General features: G+C 42.8%; 1 protein-coding gene across 1 annotated transcript; it reads right to left on the bottom strand.

Moving 5' to 3' along the window:
- Positions 1-1721: 1721 nt before the first annotated feature.
- CMTM6 (CKLF like MARVEL transmembrane domain containing 6) lies at positions 1722-13054 on the bottom strand. The gene is made up of 4 exons (XM_055707566.1): positions 12856-13054; positions 8898-9074; positions 7914-8012; positions 1722-6398 (listed from the first exon to the last, which is right to left on the bottom strand). Exons 1-4 carry the CDS (start codon positions 12976-12978, stop codon positions 6249-6251), a joined length of 549 nt encoding a protein of 182 aa, XP_055563541.1. The 5' UTR covers positions 12979-13054; the 3' UTR covers positions 1722-6248.
- Positions 13055-18715: the final 5661 nt, after the last annotated feature.

Genomic DNA, 18715 nt, shown 5'->3' with positions numbered 1-18715 from the left:
AGTTATAGGTGCAGGTGTAGTCATGCAGCTGAAACTTGAATTTTTAAAAACATCTCTTGACAGGTTACAAAACCAAAGGAGTAAAATGAAGAACCCTTTCAAACTGCTCAGGTAAAATATCTCCTTGAGACAATATCTATCTGATTATATTATGAAAAAGCCTTCAGGCTGTATTTTGAGAAGTAAGCAAATGACTGGATGCAGTATCACTAAATTGCACCCTTCGATTTATAGCCACACTGACAGAAGAGGGCAAGGGGGGTTTTAAGTCCACTGAAAATACAGGTGGGAAGCGGGTGAAGTCGTCCAAGACCAAGTAATTTCAATCACACGATCATCTTTGCCCTCTTGTGGGCAAACTTCTCTCCTGCAGCTTCTCGGCAGATGGCTGCGCAGACTGCACCAACAGAATGCGAAAAACGTCGCTGGCCTTCCGTGTGCTTCCTTTAGCAGGCAAAGCATAGCTATTCTGAATCCAAAAATAAGTCAAAGCCAAAGCCCCGCCAAGCAGTTACCCTTGCTCGGCTCCTGCCCGACAGCACGGAGGCTGTGTGACGAAGCAAAAGCAAGCGGCCGGCCGTGCTCCTTGCTGCGAGGAGGAGGCCCACCTGAAAGCAAGGAAACACAGACGTGCCTTGAACTATGGATGCGCAGACAGCAGCGACCAGGTGGTGCCTTGTGCGCTCACGACAGACAGCTGCACACTGCCAGCCTATGAGATACGCTGCCCTGCTGCACTATTCTGGTCATCTACAGTAAACTAACTTGGATTATGCTACTGAGAAAGGAGTTGCCATCGTTCTAGCAATAACATGACTTAAACTATGTGGTCATGCTCCAAATTATTAAACGTTTATTAACCTTTCTTAGGACTTCCGAGTTATTTTCTCATGCTGTGTAAATCCACCACTGATCTAGCCTTTTAATACAACATTTTGTCTCAATCATTTTCTTGCCACTAGTTTTCACATGTAATTAAAAGCCCTAGAGACCTTTGTTCCTTATGAATCCTTATGGTTACACTCATCTCTGGCAGCTTCATCAGAGACAATTTCCCTTTAACGTTACAATATAAATAAAATACACCACGGCATTCCAACTTCAGTGCCGGCAATGCAGAAAGTGCTGTTCTTCTCCTGTTTACAAGACAACCACCAGATAATGAGCAATCTGTAGGATTATGAAACAAAAAAGCAGCCCTGCCAGAAACCATGCAGGTTTATTTCCTTTTCCTCGCCCCCTACCACTGATAATCAGACAGCTGCTCCCCTTCGACCCAGTAACTCGGTCACCTGCATTTTTCTACACCAGAAGAAATTATTTGCTCTTAACACCTTTTGCTAGTTTGTGCTCATTCCTTTAACAAATCTGGCACTTTTATTTTTTCCAGTTCCACTGTAATCAAGACAATAGGAAAGCAGCACTTGAATTAGGCTTGTTACAGTAACCCGTAGACCGAAGTAGGTGTCAAGGCTATTGCAAACTAGTTTGGTTGGACCCGGTGATAAGAGGCAGTACTGACCTTGTCGGACCTTTCTTCCTGGAAACACTTCAGCGAGAATATCCAGCTTTGCAAGTTGGACCCTCTTCCTCAGTAACGGGCAAACACATTGCAAGCTCCTTCCTCCAAACCCCAAACAAAGAATGATGTTATTTCCTGTGGCTGGCTCTGGGAGAGCTACATGGCGACACCAAATCATAGCAGCAGAAACAAAAACCACTGAAGTTATTTACTACTATTTTATTTAAAAAGTGATTACAAAATATTTTAGAAAGTTCTTAAGACCAAAAAAGCATAATACATTTAAAAAGACCACAGGTTTAGAATGGAAAAATATTTAAGCATTTCAAAATTATTTAAAAGGAAATTCAAGGCAACACTGGCAACAAAACTGTATAAAATTTTTATACAAAACCCTGCTGCACTATCATCCTGATTTAATAATCATTAAAAGTCACTTAAATTCTCAAAGATATTAAAAGTGATATAGTTCTGAACAGCATAAAATTTACTATCTAGAGAACTGCTTATGTTTACAGCAATAGACTAAAAAGATGAATTTCCATCTTAAAAGCACTACCAGCATCTTGAGTCATTACAAATTTATATAACCTTTCAAAAATTTCACAAAGATTTCCCTTCAGTGTAGAAAGCTTGGTATTTTTATTGCACAAATCTGAACGAGGATCACCACGATGGCCATTATGCAAAAATGTCTTGTGCAGAGCTCTGAGAATTGTGTGAGATGGCTTAACTGCTTTTTGAAGTTGGAGGGTGCAAAGGTAGGACTGTTATTGCAGTAGACCACAACCCTTCCCTGCTATTTTTAAGCACAGAGTGCAAGCAGTAAGGCACAATTTCTTCACATATTCAGAACCCAAAGGACACTGGTAGCATTGTGATTTTAACGTGTGCTAAACACCAAACACAAACATTAACATTCACAATCTACACAATGCCAGTGCAGTTTTTCAGAGCAGAAACTCACAGTCCAGCCACTTAACAACAAGTCCTCACACGTCCTGGAGAACCCTCTCCACCGATTCTCAAGGCACTGTAAACAAAGCCTGAAAGTGGGTGCAGAGCCTTTAAAATATTTTTGGATGGACTCAGCTGGAAAAGACAAAAGCTTTTAATGTGTCTGAGCAGGCTTGCAACACCACTGCCAAGCACTGTGGAAGGGAGAAGACAATCCCCAGATAGGTATACTGGGCCAGCTGCTTCTTTCCACAGGTTTTACTACCAGTTGAGACTGTACAGAGACGGTTACTTTGCAAACAGAAGAAATTTAAAGACGGTTGCTTGTAACAGCACTTCTGCCAGGGCTCCCACCACTCTCCTTAAACCCTAACCCACTTCAGTATAAAGCAGCCACCTTAACGTAAGTAATTTTAATAGCTGGTTTAAATAAAGTTTAAGCTGGTTTAAAGGCTGATTTCATCAGAAGCAGGCTGGGAAACAAGCAGACCACTTTGCTGACGGAGCACAGGAGGGGTAAGAGACATCCAGCCACACGCGCAGAGCTCCTGCAAAACCCGACATTTAATCTAGCTCCAAAACTGTTCGCTGGGATCCGTCAAAAGACAGATACTCAAAGCCTGGATCTGACACCAGAAGCATCAAAGGGGGCATGTCAAGACTGCAGGAGACCAGTCTGCTCAGCCACAGCAGCAAGGAAGCCTCTCCCCCACCTCGCCTGGGAGGGCAGAAGAGCTAGGAGGTACACACACCTGCCCCTTTCTCTTAGCAAGCTGATGAAGCAGTTAAGGAAATGACCTCACAGAGGCTGAGAGCAACATACACACTAGCAAACCTGCTTCTCAGCTATTTTTAAACAGAACAAAAAGAACACCTCATACTTGTAAGCCTTGCATTAATAGTACCACCATGCAGAGACTGTTAGCCAACAGAGTTTGGAAGCAACAATTAGCAATTGCCTTAAACCTATAACCAGTGCATGACTTGCTTGTAGCTAAATAGGATCTGAAGTGGAACAATATGTGTTGTTGTAAAGAACAGCAGGACTCTTCCTATTAGTAGGCTCCTGTAACATATGGGAAAACAACTAACAGGTTTCCCAAGAACTACCATTTGTCATTTTCATTAGCTGATGGCAACGCTTGCATCCCTTTCAGTCAGAGATGGGATCTGATCCTCAAATCTATACGTGGATCAGTCAGTCGGTGAGAGAATAACTACCTACTTGGAACGGCTAAAATGAAAATGAAAAAACATGCCAAAACCCCTTCACTCTAACAACCTGAAACATGCCAGGGTTGCCAACATGGATGTAGCAGGAGAATCCATCAAACCATTCTGTAAAGTTTGGTAGCATTTGTTTCAAAAGGCTTAACAGTCAGATCATGGGAGTCAGAAGATCTCAGTCAGAGTAACTTCTGACACCAACTCCTTGTGGCACGCTTTCATAAAAATAACTTGCTCTGTATTTCAGTTTCTCTCCAAAGTATCAGCAGTAAATATCACAGATAGGCCAAGGCAGAGAGATGACTTTCCAGATCCCTTTCGGTACCAGTATCTTCAGTTCAGGAATGGACACCAACAACAAAGCACTTAGGTGGGGAAATACCTACAGAAAAAGCAACCAAACCCCAGAACTCTATTCACATATGTTCAAGTGAGAAAAATTACCTCAAGATAAAAGCCCTGTCATGGTGCTGCATTGCTTAATAGATAGCAGCAGCAGCGTTACACTATATTTACAGCTTTTAATTATAGGTCAAGATTTAGAAACTACAGACGTTTTGATGTGAAAAAAAATTTAGTAGAATCCTGAGCAATAAAAACCAAACAACAAACAACCCACCCTTAGAATGTTAAATCGCAGATATGGAGACAATCCTTGAAGTAAGACCCTACAAATCATAGCAGGGTTGCTCCTCATTCAGGTAAGTGTTGTATCACCAGTAACATCGCCTGTAAACAAAATGACTGTAATCTAGCCCGTTTCCAGACACAGCTACAGCAAGCTCTGTACACCTAGACTGAGATCAGGTTTTAGTGCAAATGGACACTAATAAATACAGAGGGGAAAAAAGCCAGTCCAAAGAGCCTTTCTGCTTCACAAAGCAGGAAATTCTATAAAGGAAACTATGTCTCTTAATGCATGGCTCTGAAAACAAGCTACAGCTTAAACATGATGCTTCGCAACACCTGTCAAAATTTTACATCCTCCAAGCAAAGTGTAGTGTTACGGTTAAGCCCAGACCTTAGAGAGAGAAGATCAAACTCACGTTCATCAGAAATTGGCAGCACAGGAAAAAAACCTCTGACCTTCTTTTACAGTCCTTTGTCTTACAACAGCTTCCTCATCCTTTTCCAATTACAGCCTGCTCAGCCAGTTTCTGGAGGGCTTAGTCTCAGTGTTGCCACAATAGGTTACAGGACAATACATCTGACAGACTAGGGTATTGATGAAAAGGAGTTAATGCCTGGAAGACACAGCAAATGTCATGAGTACTCAGACTAGAATTGTTTTTGCATAATCGGCTGCTTCTCATTTGTTTTGGTATTTTGGAACATCTGGCTTACAGCAATTTGCTCTACTTTTGAAGGCGTTCCTCTTAAGCAAGGTCTAGCAGTCTTGCTTCTAGCTCAGACACCTGAAAAATGCCTTTTCACCGCTTAATTTCTTTTACAGCCATCAACATCTGGTCTGATACGTCCATCACTTGTGTGATACGTGTTGCATCAGTAGTATTTCTTGCAGTCCTACAGCCTGTCACTTTTAAGCCAAATCAAGGGTACAAGTGCTTATTTACCTGTTTACCCACTAAGATAGTCAGCAGCAAGAAATCTTAAGCTCGTGCCATATTTATAAACAGAAATGTTGGGGTCCATAACCATTCTGGCAAAACTTACCATTATCTATGCATAAACAAGCTGCATGTGGTATGAACCTTGCAAGCAATATTCACCAGAATAGTACCAACATGCTGTAACATTTTTCCCATTGATGTTCAGATTGCTGCTTTTGGGGTTGCTTCATGAAAATATTTATTCTTCATCTTTTTTCTCTCACAGCTGGCTTTTCACGTTTCTTCCTGCAACTTTTATAGCTTTCAAAACAATCTGAAAGAAGATTCTGGCATACAAGTCCAAACTTTGACAATCATGGGGTACAAAACTGTCTCCTTAATATACCATTACATTACCCTCCCCATAAAACCCCTGCACTCACTATTCCATTAAGCTGATCTCCAGAGACAGAACTGAGACATACGAATAGTGAAAAAAAACCAAAACCCCTTGGATGAGGATAAGAGTTTCTGTAAGGCTCCAGTTAGGTATCCCTTTTACATTCACAGTTTTGACTGGCAAGTACGAAAATGAATCCTGCAGTACTGATTTATAACTCCTAACAGAAGTATTTGGTCCATTTATACAGAAAGTATGTATCTTCAGGGTATAGCTCAGAATTTATGCATCACACATTAACCTTTAGTATCAACTGTCAAAATCAAATTGCCACGCTTGTCCTTGTGTTATTCTACTTAGACGCCACTTATTTAGTGTATGTCACCTGGAGAGGTGGCAGGACCAGTTAATAAGCAGGTCCAGTTACCTCAGAACATGATGCTCAAGATGCCATTACTTGACCTAAGGATCCGTAAAAAATTGTGATGAGCAATGCATACAACATTAGAAGGAGAGACAGAAGGTGTTACCTACAGTGCACTGAAAGTTCATTTTAGTTTGCTCCATTCAAAAGAAAAAAAATTCCAAAAAGTTAGCTTTGTTTATTCAATGGCTGATTTTCTGTGGCACTCTGAGTGTTGCCAGGATTTTCAGAGCTTCCACTGGCGGTTTTTTTCTGTCTGTGAAAACGCTCTATAACCATTTCAGCTAAAAATGCACCACTTGCAAGAAATCCAAACACCTGTGAAAGTGAAAGGAATGTATGATTTTAAAATGTACAAATATTAACAGTATGCTAACATTGTTTAGAGAGATTTGCTGGACTATTTATGTATGTTAACGCTTACATATTGAGATTACAGTCCTCCTTAAATCAATAGTTCCCTTTACATTAGAAACAGATCAGAAATCATAATTCTAGCACAAGTAATGCAAAAGTTTTTACAGTTTTCATTCCTTAATCAAGTGTGAACCTTATATGTTCCAAGAAGCCCTTAACAGTAGAAGTATATTAATTTTATTGCAGAAATTAATTATTAAAGAAGCATGGCACTGGTGGTATAGCCGAGTATTTATCCGAGAGATGGCTGCTGATTAAAGGAAGTAAGTGAAGAAGAATAACACATGGAAGGTGAAGGGAGAGAAGATCTGCAGAGCCTAAGCAAGTCCTTACTGTGTCAGCAAGGGGGGATGGAAGGACATTTTGTTAAACACGTTTCATTATTAGTCATGGCAAGACAGTGGTAAGGAGAAGGGTTTTTTTAGCAGCTCTTTTCACGCAAGGAAATAAACACATGCATTATTCTAACTTCTACCTAAATTTTACATGACTGGTTTGCCCCAAAGCAATTTGACACTAGTAAGTCTTAAATCACAATAGTTGTTGTTTTTCCAGCTCCAGGAAAAAACCCGAAAGACTTTATACTCAAGACTATTAGGTCTGAATATATCAGCATCACAGAAGATGACTACACAAAAGTGTGTATCTGTAATAGCTCACACCGCCTGTGGAACAGAATTATTTTGTGTCTTTTCTGACTCATTTTTTCCTCAATCGAGAATAAAATCAAAATTTGATCTTTCAAACTAATATATTCAGCATTCAAATGTTATTCAAAAGAAGTGCCAAATGAGTGAAGAATTATCACATCCACAGCATCCCAAAGCCTCTTCAGCACCTTACCCTGAGCCTCTTCAGTGTTCCCTGGGTGATGGATGCCCTGTTGCTCTTCTAACTATTTCTGTCACTGAGGAAACCGCTCCTCTTACTGCAGCCTTTGCAAGTCAGCTTTCTCCACATATGCTTTGTAATGTCTGGCAAAAGACATGGTTTCTTGCTGACTTTGTGAGGGGGTGGTATTATGAAAGGACAATTGAGGAAAGAAATAGGCATTTCAGACATAAGGTATCGGAGAACTAGGGAAGCTGTGAGAGACGGCAACGTCGCAACAGTGACAGATGACAGGGAAAAATAAAGAGCCAAGGGAGTGAAGTCTGAGGACCCCAGAAGCAAGCTGCAAATGCTCGCGAGCTGGAAGTGCGCGCAGAGCTTTCCACCAATCCTGAGGAATGCCTGCTCTTTGGGTTTCCTACAGTAAGTTTCTGCAAGGTCTGAAATAGCTAATTCCTCCTAAAACGCTGCAACGCACTGAGTTCTATTCCCTGCCCAGTTTCTTCCCTGCAAGTTGAGTTTAAAGAGAGGAGAAATTAACATACAAAATAAATACAAAATAAATCATGCAATTTTAAAACTTACACATGCGACTTTTTCAACAGCAGACCCAGAGCTGGTTGCAGCAAGCACTATTGATGCTAACAAAAAACAGAAACCTATGGCTGGCATGGCCCACAAATTCTGCAAATATAAAAAAGTGAATGTTACAGAATTGTAGATATGCTACCTGAAAAAGAACAAGTATGACAACAGCAGCTGAGTTAATCTGCCAGTGAATTTATGCTTTGAAACTCTGATGCTAATGGAAGCTTCAGGAAATACATTTCACAACTGCATTCCAAACAACACTCAACTTTGTCAACTATTTAAAAGAGTCTGCATTACATACTTCCCTGGTTTTGTCTTCTTTAAATATTTCATTCATTTCACCCGACTTTTTTCACTATCAAATTCAAGCTCAGGTCAACCACGCTAACGTTATTCCCTATGTAAAGCATCTGGAAAATCAGAAACCTTTAACTAAATGTGCTTATGCAAATCTCTTACTACACTCCCTTATCTGTACCTTCATGTAAAAAACTTACTGTTTGCTCTGAAGACAAATAGGAAGGGACACTAAGACAGTACAATATTCTTACTGACTTTACAGGGCAACTTTGTGCTACTCCTGGATCTTCTGAAATATAAAAGCATGAACTGTAACGAGTGTATTACCAAAAAGGAGGTAGGCTACACCCAGTAGGAAAAGATAGCTTAATCAGGCAAGTTACAAGTATCATTCTGGCAGTAAACTGCATTCCATATAGGTAATATATGCAATGACTACGCAGTAGTATTAGTCTGCGTGAAGGACTTTGACACAAGTCCTAAAATCCTGCAGGTAACCAAATGACAATTTTGGAAAAGTTGTCAATATAAAAGGGACTCTCAAAGTTGACACATTTTTAAACTATAATCTACCCTTTAAATAAAGAAGAAAAGGTGATTCATTCTGCACAGCCTTTTTACTCCACAGTAGTCTTTAAGCACTTACGAGAAAAGGTTTTAAAAAAAAAAATTCCTTACCCCTCTCCGTACTTTATCTTTCCCAAGTGTTTCATATATATTAGTGCAATACACACACAGGATCACGAGGCTCAAAAGAAAGGCACTGCAGCTTACGAATTCAAAGAAGTAAAGTCCACCACACATGATGCAATTCTGCACAATTTCTTCAAAAATAACAGCCAGAAGAGAGAGAATCTGCAAAGAAATAACACGCTTGAGTTGGATCAGTCTCTAACATCTTCAGGAAACAGCCATGCCTGATAAGAACATTAATAAAGACAGCTGTAGCAAAAATCTTCAATCTACAAAGAACTTGGTAAAATTCTACACTGTTTTCTTACAGGCAGAAATAATTATATAGTGACACAGTTTACACTTGCTGTTAAAGTTCGTCAATAAACTACGCTTAGGTAAGCTGAGCACTCACCGCCAAATACAGGCTTCTTGATTAGACAGACAAGATTCCCAATTTGTGGTTTTGTGCACTTGCCAGTTGGAAGCAGACAAAGCAGGCAGCGTGGAGACACATACTGCTCAGAGCGAGCAAAAATGCTATTGCTTACTGCTTACAATTGCACTTAATTTTAAATGAGTTTGGGTTCAGGGTAGAGGGGGAAACTGGATGGCATTGACACAGTCGGCTCCCTCCCTGAAAATTTACAGCTGACGTTACCTCCTTCAATAAAGCTTCAGAGAAAGAGGATATAGCTAATGCCTCAAGTGCTTATGACCCGGTAACAACAGGAGCTCAGCTGTACTTGTAGGAACCAAAACGTTAAACTATGTTTAAGCCATGTTGGACAGTGTTTAATCTACGCAGAAGCTTATGTTCACCTTCTGCTACAGTATATTTTGAGGAACGAACGTGAATTAATTCCTGTACAGTCACCATACATCTGCTGCTGGACTTTCCACTGTTATATTGTACAAAAAAGAATATTGCTTTATTTATACATTTTCTCATTTTGGCCACTTCTTGATAGTTTCCTTCATCCCTTAAAATTGACACAGCATTATAGATCCTTGTAGTAAGGAGTTCACCAAATTAAAACAAAACCATTGTAGGAATCAGGCTCCATCATAAAATGAAGACTGATGTAAGGATTATGATCATATTTTTGGTAAGAGTATATGGGCAATAATTAGGTTGACAGTTCTTCTTTAAAAAAAATTAGTTTAAAAAACCCCTATAAAATTCAGAATTGCTCTTGGAAAATAACCATCAGCCTCAGGTTTCAGTTTTCTGACAGTAAAACTAAGAACAACAATTTAGCATGTGGGAACTGTAAATTCCCCCCACTAAGCCAGACCTCAGAAGGGCACTTCCAAGCATCATATTTTGAAAACGCTGCAATCATATAAAGTAAACAGGATCTCAGAAAGGGAAAGAACCCGAGCTGGGAAACACAGTATTACTATCAGGCTTCCACATACTTCCCTTCTCTCCCACAGCAGCTGGCAAGGCAAACTTCTCAGCAGCCTTCGCACCTAAAATTGTGACTACAATGGCTGTCCAAAGGAATGTTTTGAACTCTGAACTTCCAATTTTCAAGTATTTTTTGGCATTTCAAAAGATTTGCCTACAGCTGCGTCCAATGACTTTTAATTTTGCATTTTTCACAAGGTCAGCTAAAGCGTATGTTTTCATGCAGTGTTCTAGCTCTCTTTTATCAGCACTGAAAACTGAATGCCATCACTTTCACCTGGGCTGAAACAGAACAGAAAATAAACCTGCCCTGAAAAGAATTTATAAGCCCAGATAACCATAGTATGATCTAAGTAACTAAAAAAAACAAACCCTGAGTATACAAAGGAGCAGAAAGAAATCCCACTCAAAGAGTAGCTATAAAGGGTTCAGTATCAAGTAAATGAAATTTACCAAGTGGAATCCTATGTGGGACTCGTCCAAGTCAATATTCAATTTTCTCTAGTTATTTCTGGTATTAGTCAGAAGATTATCATCTCTATTATTCATCTGCATTTTAGTAACATCCCGCTATTAGATACAGTATAAATGCATGAGCCACTTTAAACAAGCCAGGAGACTCCACATTTCGTTCAGTTTCCCAAGAATTGTTCTGCCAGAGATCCCACTTCATCCATCAGTGTTAGTCCTGGGATAAATGCAGACCTCTACAGGCTTATATGAAACAGCCAAAGCTCCTTCTGTTTTGTTGAAGAATAGGTACAGGCCATAAACTTCTAATTCTTTAGGAGCATATCAAGCAGCTGTCCATCCTATTTAGGATAATCATAATTTTCCTTCCCTACCTGGAAAGCTTTTAAAATAATGCTTCTGTTCAGGTAAGTAGTTTAAGACATTGGTACACCATTAAATTTGCATATGAAAAAGCTTATTTTAGTCAGTGAACCTGCTTACATAAACCATCTGCTTGTCTGGGAGCAACAGCCAGCAGATCTTACTTTATTGATCTCCAGTAGATGAAATAAAAGTTTATGTCCTGTTATATTTATTTACTTACTTACTTACTATTTATACACTGTTAGAAAACATATTTTTTGGCAGCATTACTATTACCTTTGCCAGCACTCAAGAATCTTGCATTTTTGGTTGAGGGTCTTGACTGTGCACAAGGCCAAGTTTAAAACCCAAATGTTCTCTTTTCTGCAATGCTGAACTCATAAGAAAGGGTTGGAAATCACCTACAATCCCCATGAGCATGAGACATCTGACTAAAAAGCCACTTTGTTGGCTGAAAAAAATGTACCCTGACAGATATTTACAGTCAGCTGTCCTTTCCCAGTGTCTGTTTCACTACCTCCCTGCCAGTACTTACATGATGCTCCTCGTGTCCCTATCAGCAGTCACACAGGCACATTTCGGAAAAGCCCACCACTGAGCACAGAGCAGAAGCCTGAACCATGTGCCCAGCTGCTGAATGTGTTCAGGAGTAACATTACAGATAGCAAAAAGCAAGCAGAATATAAGCCTTTTATTTCCTGGTGGGCACAGGACTGTCCAACATAAAGCGATGCAATGTGACGTCTCGTGCAATGGGCCACCACCAACACCGCATGTTTCTGGCGCAATTTTCTAACATGAATGACAGGAGAAACGAGCCTGATTTCGGCACAGACAGTGCGGCGTGACCACCTTACAGATGGGCCGCAGGAGAGGCAGGTCCAGATCTGATAACCCAGCAAGCCCTTCCCTGTTCTCCTGCCTCTACCCTGAGGCTCAGCTGCTACCTCCCGCTTTCATCCACCGTGGCCCTCAGAAGAAAACAGGAAGCTTTCCGTGAGGTTTCCCTCTGATTTACAACCCCAACGCCAGCAGGCTGCTAATCCAGGCTGGTTCAGCACCCAACCTCGGTGGCACGATGCACACGGTCGTCGGATGCCAGCACCTGCTCTGGTAACTGCCACGTGAAAAAGGCACAAGCCTGTTACTTCCCCACCACAAAATGGTCTGAACCTGTAGAGACGACGGCGTTATAAGACACCGTGTGTGTGTGCCTTCCACCCGAGTAGTTCCGTGCCCGACAGCCAGGCTGGGCCGGGCTCCCCGCGGCCCGAGGAGCTCCCCTCACGGCTGCGGGCCGCCGCGACCCCGCCCGCGCTCTGCCAAGCAGCAGTTCAGTAAGCGGCGGGGCGGGGGGGGGGGGGGGGCTGCCCTAACGCCGGCGGTCACCTTCACACGCCCGTTTCCACACCGACGCTGCGCTTCTGACAAGCGGGGACACCTGTAAAGCCGGCGGGCGGCTGTCGCTGGACGCGCGGCCTCTCCCGCCCCCTCGGGGCCGCCGCTCTGCCCGGGGGTGCTGGCTCCGCGCACGGCCCGCCACGGCCCCGGCGGCGGGGGGACACGGCCCCGGCCTGTGGGGAGCCACGGCCCAGGCCCCGGCGGCGGGGGGACACGGCCTGTGGGGGCCTGCGGAGGCGGGCGGGCGGTCAGTCGGCAACGGCCGCCCCGGCCGCGCTCCCCGCCGCGCTGAGGAGAGAGGAGAGCACTCACCGCCTGTAGCGCTTTGGTCGGCAGCCGCCATCCCCGCAGGTGCTGCAGGCTGCAGCTGAAGGGGCAGCGGGACGGCTTGGTCTGCGGCTCGGTGGTCGCGTTGTAGACGGCGCCGTTCTCCATGGCCGCGCCAGCTGCCCGCAGCGGGAAAGCGAAAGCAAAAGGGCGGCGGCGGGAAAGGGAAGGGGAAGGGAGGGGAGGGGAGGGCAGCGGCCCCGCCGGGACCGAGGCGCTTCCTGCGGCGAGCACCACCCCCGGCGGCGGGGCGGGGGCGCTGAGGGGCGGCGGGGCCGCCTCAGCCCCGGGGCCGGTCTCGGCGCCGTGAGGGCCGCGCGTTCAGGAGGGTTTACAAGGGAATTCGCTTTCCCGTCGTCACACGAGGTTACGACATCAGAAGGATTTTTTAAGGCAAAGCTTCCATGCCCTGCTGTCAGCGAGGGAAAAGACGAGCGCCCCGGGCCCCACTGCCATGGCCAGCCCAGAGCAAGCCACCGGTTTTGGCACCTGCATAAGCACAGATTGGGCCTGTTGTGTGTGAGCAAAGGTGCGTTGTGTGCACTTTAATATTATTAACGTAGTATCTACACAAGAACTATGGTCCTTCATAGTCAAGTTAGGTATACCTCGCCTGCTTCAGTTCGGTTGAATGCAATCTACGGACAGACAAGGTGGGGATTTGCTTCCCTCACCTGCGCACTGCACGCTGAGGGAGCAGAGTGGCCATGCTGCCTTGGAGCCACGCTGCAGGGACCCGCGAGCCAGGCACCGTTTTTAACTCCACCAAGGGCCACCATTCACTGGACAGACGGAGCAGTACGGGCCTGATAAGCAGTCAGGCCATGCTCTGTGCTGAGCACGTACCAACGGGCCACATGTAACCTCTCCTGGTAAGACAGCATGAACCAGGGAACATGCGGGGTAGCTGGGCAGGATGGTACGGACTTGTCTGTGCCATAACCGATGTTTGGCTGCAGGAATCTGCTTGAGAGGCAAAGGAGTAGGGCAAGTTCCATAATTCCTAAGACATGTGAGTTTGCGCTTGAGTAAGGTGTCGACATGGGTGTGCCCCAGCTGCTGCCCAGGGTTGGAATGACAAGTCTGACATGGCTCCTGCTGGCAGCATCCCAGGCTGCAGGACTGAGCAGGCAGGTGTAGTCAGTAATGTTACTAGTACCACGTACAAGTCCTCAGTGCCTTCATAACGTTTTTTTTTTTTACATTAATACATTATAAATAAGTTTACAGAACAGAGGCTGGCATCTCTCTTCTGAAGGAAATTCCCTTTTTGTTTTGCTTCCTTCCTTGATAACATCTCAAAACTGGCTGAATAACTCCAAAGCCACAAAGTGTCTGACTTGGCTCTGCTGTGGTCTGAATTAACGGAGGCAGAAGCAATCGTCAGTTCAAGGTGTTTGGTAGCATCTAAGGCTATTTCATAGTTGTCCCCTTTTTAATCTTCACTGACGTCTTAACGCAGCATTGCTAGATTATGAACACAGATGTTAGTGCTAAAGACAACTGTCTTGAGGAGAGGTTGCTCTTCAAGGTGTCACAGAAACACAAGACAAGCCTACAAAACATAAAATGTATGGCAGCCTTTTTCTAGTTACTGCTGTCTTCGAGAGTTGTTTTCTCCTGTTCAGGCCTTCTCCAGGAAATACATATCAATGATGTGTGAATTATAAAGGCTAGCTTGCCATTTAAAGCGTAACTTATTTGGGCCACTTTATTTACTTATTTATAAAGAGGTGCAGGAAAAGCAAAACAACAGTAATGCTACTGTAACGGTAAGATCTTGTGACGGAGAAGGAATGAAAACTGGGCAACAGCACAGGACCTAATAGCTTAAAGAAACATCAAACATTGTGTTGAAACATAGAAATGCTGCTACTCACACAAGCTGCAGGTGTTCTTCACCCTTCTCATCAGCACTGCCTTTCAGGTATAGTATCTCTCCTTTGAAGAAGGAATGCAAATCAGAACAATAGTTACAATAAATAACAACCCTGTTTAACGCAAATAACTGTCATTAGCTGACTGTGATGTAATGGAAATCCCATTCCAGATGCACATCTATTCATTTCCTTCTGTTTATGTGCGACGCTTAACAAAGTTTTCCAAAGGGAGAAGCCTTTCTTAGCCCTTCCACGGCCTCTGCTGGAATGATGGGACCAGAGCTAAAGGCAGGACATGGTGGCAGAGAAGCAGCCCTGGAGTTAGATTGTGAGCTGCTGGTAACATCTCCAGCCAGCCAGGCAGAGTGGGAGAGTGGTGGAAGCAAATTAGTGATGAGTGACCTAGTTTTCTCCCTCATTACATCTTCTCCAAAGATACCCACCATAGTGACCAAAAAGCAATACCAATGAAGTTGAGAAAGCCACCTCATTAGGAGAGAATACAGTGTACACAGTGTTGCTGTACGACAGCTACCACTCCTTGCCGACGTTGAAATAATTTATGAAAAAGTGTGACTGAAGCTCCTTGAAGCAGTCGAGTAAATGCAGCCACTGGAATAAGGTGGATACAGGCCAGGGCTGCATTACTGTTTTCATAAAGTGATGCCCTGGTGGCTCTTTGACACTACAGTATGATGCTAAAGCCCAAGTCCCTCGTGCTCACAATCAGCAGCAGGGCTCCACTGACCTCACGAATGGATATTCTCCTTTTTCCATGTTCCTAAATGCCATTGTGGGTTTGGGTATTTTTTTGCTTTTCTTCTCAGAGGGCAAAGGAGAAGGAAGTAGAAGAATGAGAAAGCAGCTTAAAAGCCCAAACCGGTGAAGGAGCTGGACTCAAGTTTCATTCGAAGGGTGGTGAGGCTTAGTGCTGCTACACAATTCAGGAAGCTCCACCGAAGCCAGCCAGTCAGAAGCACAGCTCTCCCCCTGGTCTCTGTTCTGGTGTTCCTGGGGAAAATCTCAACAGCTTTTGTTCACGACTCTAGTCCCATGTGATACATGGAGTAAATACAGGATGACTAGCTAGCAAATGGAACCTTCCGAGTACTGCGACTAAAAGCTCAAAAAAAGAGACTTCAACATATTGCATCTACTGAAGCTTCTTCAGCTCTTTGAGGTTCTATTTTTGGCCTCAGTATTGCAGCTGAACTTCACAAACCCCGATCACCATACTAACATGCTAGAACGTGTGATTTTTAAACAGCTGAAGATGAAGAATTAGCATGTTTAACAGCCATTTCTGCATATCCCTTATGGCACAAGAGAAAAAATCCCCGCTCAACTCTCCACATTTCCCAAATGCAGGGTTAAGCCAACTCTTGTCAGTGGTTTTCTGCATACACCTGCATGGCACAGAGAAGCATAAAGCTATGAGGTATTCAATAGGCAATGGCTCTGCAGTTGTCCTGCTGCAAATTAAGTTTGCCCTGCAAAAAGACGCTGCAGCCAAACAGACTGGTATTTGCATTTCAGACGTAGCACTAGACATTTAAGGTTAGTATAATATGGTAGTTCATATAACCTAAAAGTCACATATACATTTCAGAGATTTCCAGTTTCAGCTGAAAACTATGCACTTTCTGGAAATAAAGTGGCTATTTACTCAAAGGTTTCAAGCTTAAAATCTGCAGACCAGCTTTGTTACAAACGGTATACTTAAAGAGCTAATGTAGGAACATGGTAGAGACAAGGAAGGAATTAATAAAATTCCCGTTTCGTTTGAAACAAATCAGCTCCTTGTCTACATAGAACTAGCCCTGAAAGTCTAAAAGAATTTTCGTTTATTTTGTAGTGTTTTTGCAGTACTCTTACCACAAAGCATGAATTATTCTTTATCAAAAATCATCCCCTGTAGCTCTTGTATTACCTCTTTGCTGCATCTTGTGTACTAGACTGAAACTTCGTACCAATTGACACTAAAGTATTAAAGGCACACAAGAGCGATTAGAAGCAAAATTGAAGTTATTCATGGTGTTCTTTTAAAATTAGGGTCATCGCAAACCTAACCCATCTACAGCTTAGGGCACAAAAGCACAATAAAGGATTATGAAAAAGTATTGTTGCCAAATGAGCTTTACTGCTTTACCCAATTTATTATTTAGTTTTGGTGCCTAACTCGACGGTGAAGGAGAACAGCGAGAAGGATTTACTGGCGCTACGTTTTGTGAAAAGGGCTTTCTGTCACAGAAAGTCATTTTGCATGATAGTTCTGTGAAATCCCATGTTAATTGTCTACTCTTACCAAAGCAGTAGTCAGGGGAATTGCAACTCAAGAGGACAAAGCAACCAGCCCAGCAGTCTCGGTCTCAGGGGGAAACAAGAAGCCAAAGCCATGAGGTTACACCGAAACACATTCTCATGTGTTTTCCTTTCACAGTGTAGTAATGACATCTTAAAAGTCTTTTTTTTCCCCCCTCCCCCCCCACCCCCCAAACAGCATGAACAGACTGTAGATAGATAGTGACAGCAGTATTAAGAGAATCTGAACCTTGAGGGAAGCAGGCTACCCTAGTCTTACAGAATGAAAAGGTGTGGTAGGGAGACAGCTTTTTTGTAATTAAAAAAAAAAAAAAAAAAAAATCAACAAAACAGCTGTCTTAGTTTAGGGAAGAAAAATTTACTATCTTTAAATATGCAGAAGTGACATTTTGCCAACTCTGTCTTAAGTGAAATTATAATGAGGAGTTACCAAGGTTTTCCCCTGTCCCAGCCTCCACAAAAATCAGGGCACCTAGTGCAATAGCTCTTCTAGCTTTCCAGCTATAGCAAGGGTGTTGTTCTTTGGCAGATGCTCAAGTGAACTAAATGAAAGATTGCAGGAGCTCAAGTTTTCTTTCAAAAACCTGGACAGTGCCAGCTAGTTTAACATGTTGGTAGGGTGAAACTTTTGAATTTTGGGGCAGCCCATAGCACTGCGGTTGTACAAGGAAGCGTACTGGTGATTATTACAAGCAGGACCCATTCTCTCAAGCACACTTCAAATTCTGTTTCAAGAAGTTTACATACAGAATCTAGAGAATTGTTCTGATACTGATGCATGCCATGCATCCATGATTGGAAACTTAATTTTTTTTCTTCAAGACATAATTTATTCTATACAGTTGTTCATCAGCAGGCCATGCATTTCCCCATATGCCACCTTTACTGAATCGCTGCCACAAGCAAAATTTTAAGGACTCCAGTTTGAACAATTGATACATAGTTAAGAACCTCTACTGAAACTTGTCAGTCCACAATTCAATATTCAGAGTAAATTTTAACAAGTATGCTTAACTTTAGAGAGTTCAATGCACAAAGCCCCATACGTTATTCTTAAGTAAATTTAAGTATTTTGAAAACACAGAGGTAATTCACTAGAACTCCTACAGAATGCAGGAGGTGGAGGAGACCAGTACCACCATGTTCAAAATGAAGATTTACCCTCTCCTCTTCAGTGTTTCAGAAGTCTTCTAAATAATCAGAGAAATTAACCTAAGATTTGTTGATTTAAGAAACCAGATAATCTGAACTCAAAGTTGTCTCTTGGCAATCATTTGATCAGGGTATGCTTTTTACACTTCCTATTCTGTGACTATCAGTAGAAAGCAACCACAAACTTCACACAGAACAGTAAAGTGATGCTCAACATTTGTGTACTGAAAGCTCAAGTAAAGTCCCAACCTCCGTTAGCTACTTCTTAAACAACATACTGGAGTCAGCAGCAGGATCCTTAGTGTTAACCAGTGTGCTTTTAAAACACATTACAGCAGAAACCACCCAAGTCAGATAAGCTAGTTTTACTCCTAGGAACAAACACTGCAGACTTACCCCCTTCCTTTCAGAAACAATGCTTTAAGGAAGTTTAAGTCTCTACCAGCGATATTATTCACCGAGAAGTAAAATATAAAAACATGTTTTAAAAC

This window comes from Falco cherrug, chromosome 4 (assembly GCF_023634085.1).
Source record: "Falco cherrug isolate bFalChe1 chromosome 4, bFalChe1.pri, whole genome shotgun sequence".
NCBI classification, from domain to species: Eukaryota; Metazoa; Chordata; class Aves; order Falconiformes; family Falconidae; genus Falco; species Falco cherrug.
This window is presented reverse-complemented; position numbering and strand designations above follow the sequence as displayed.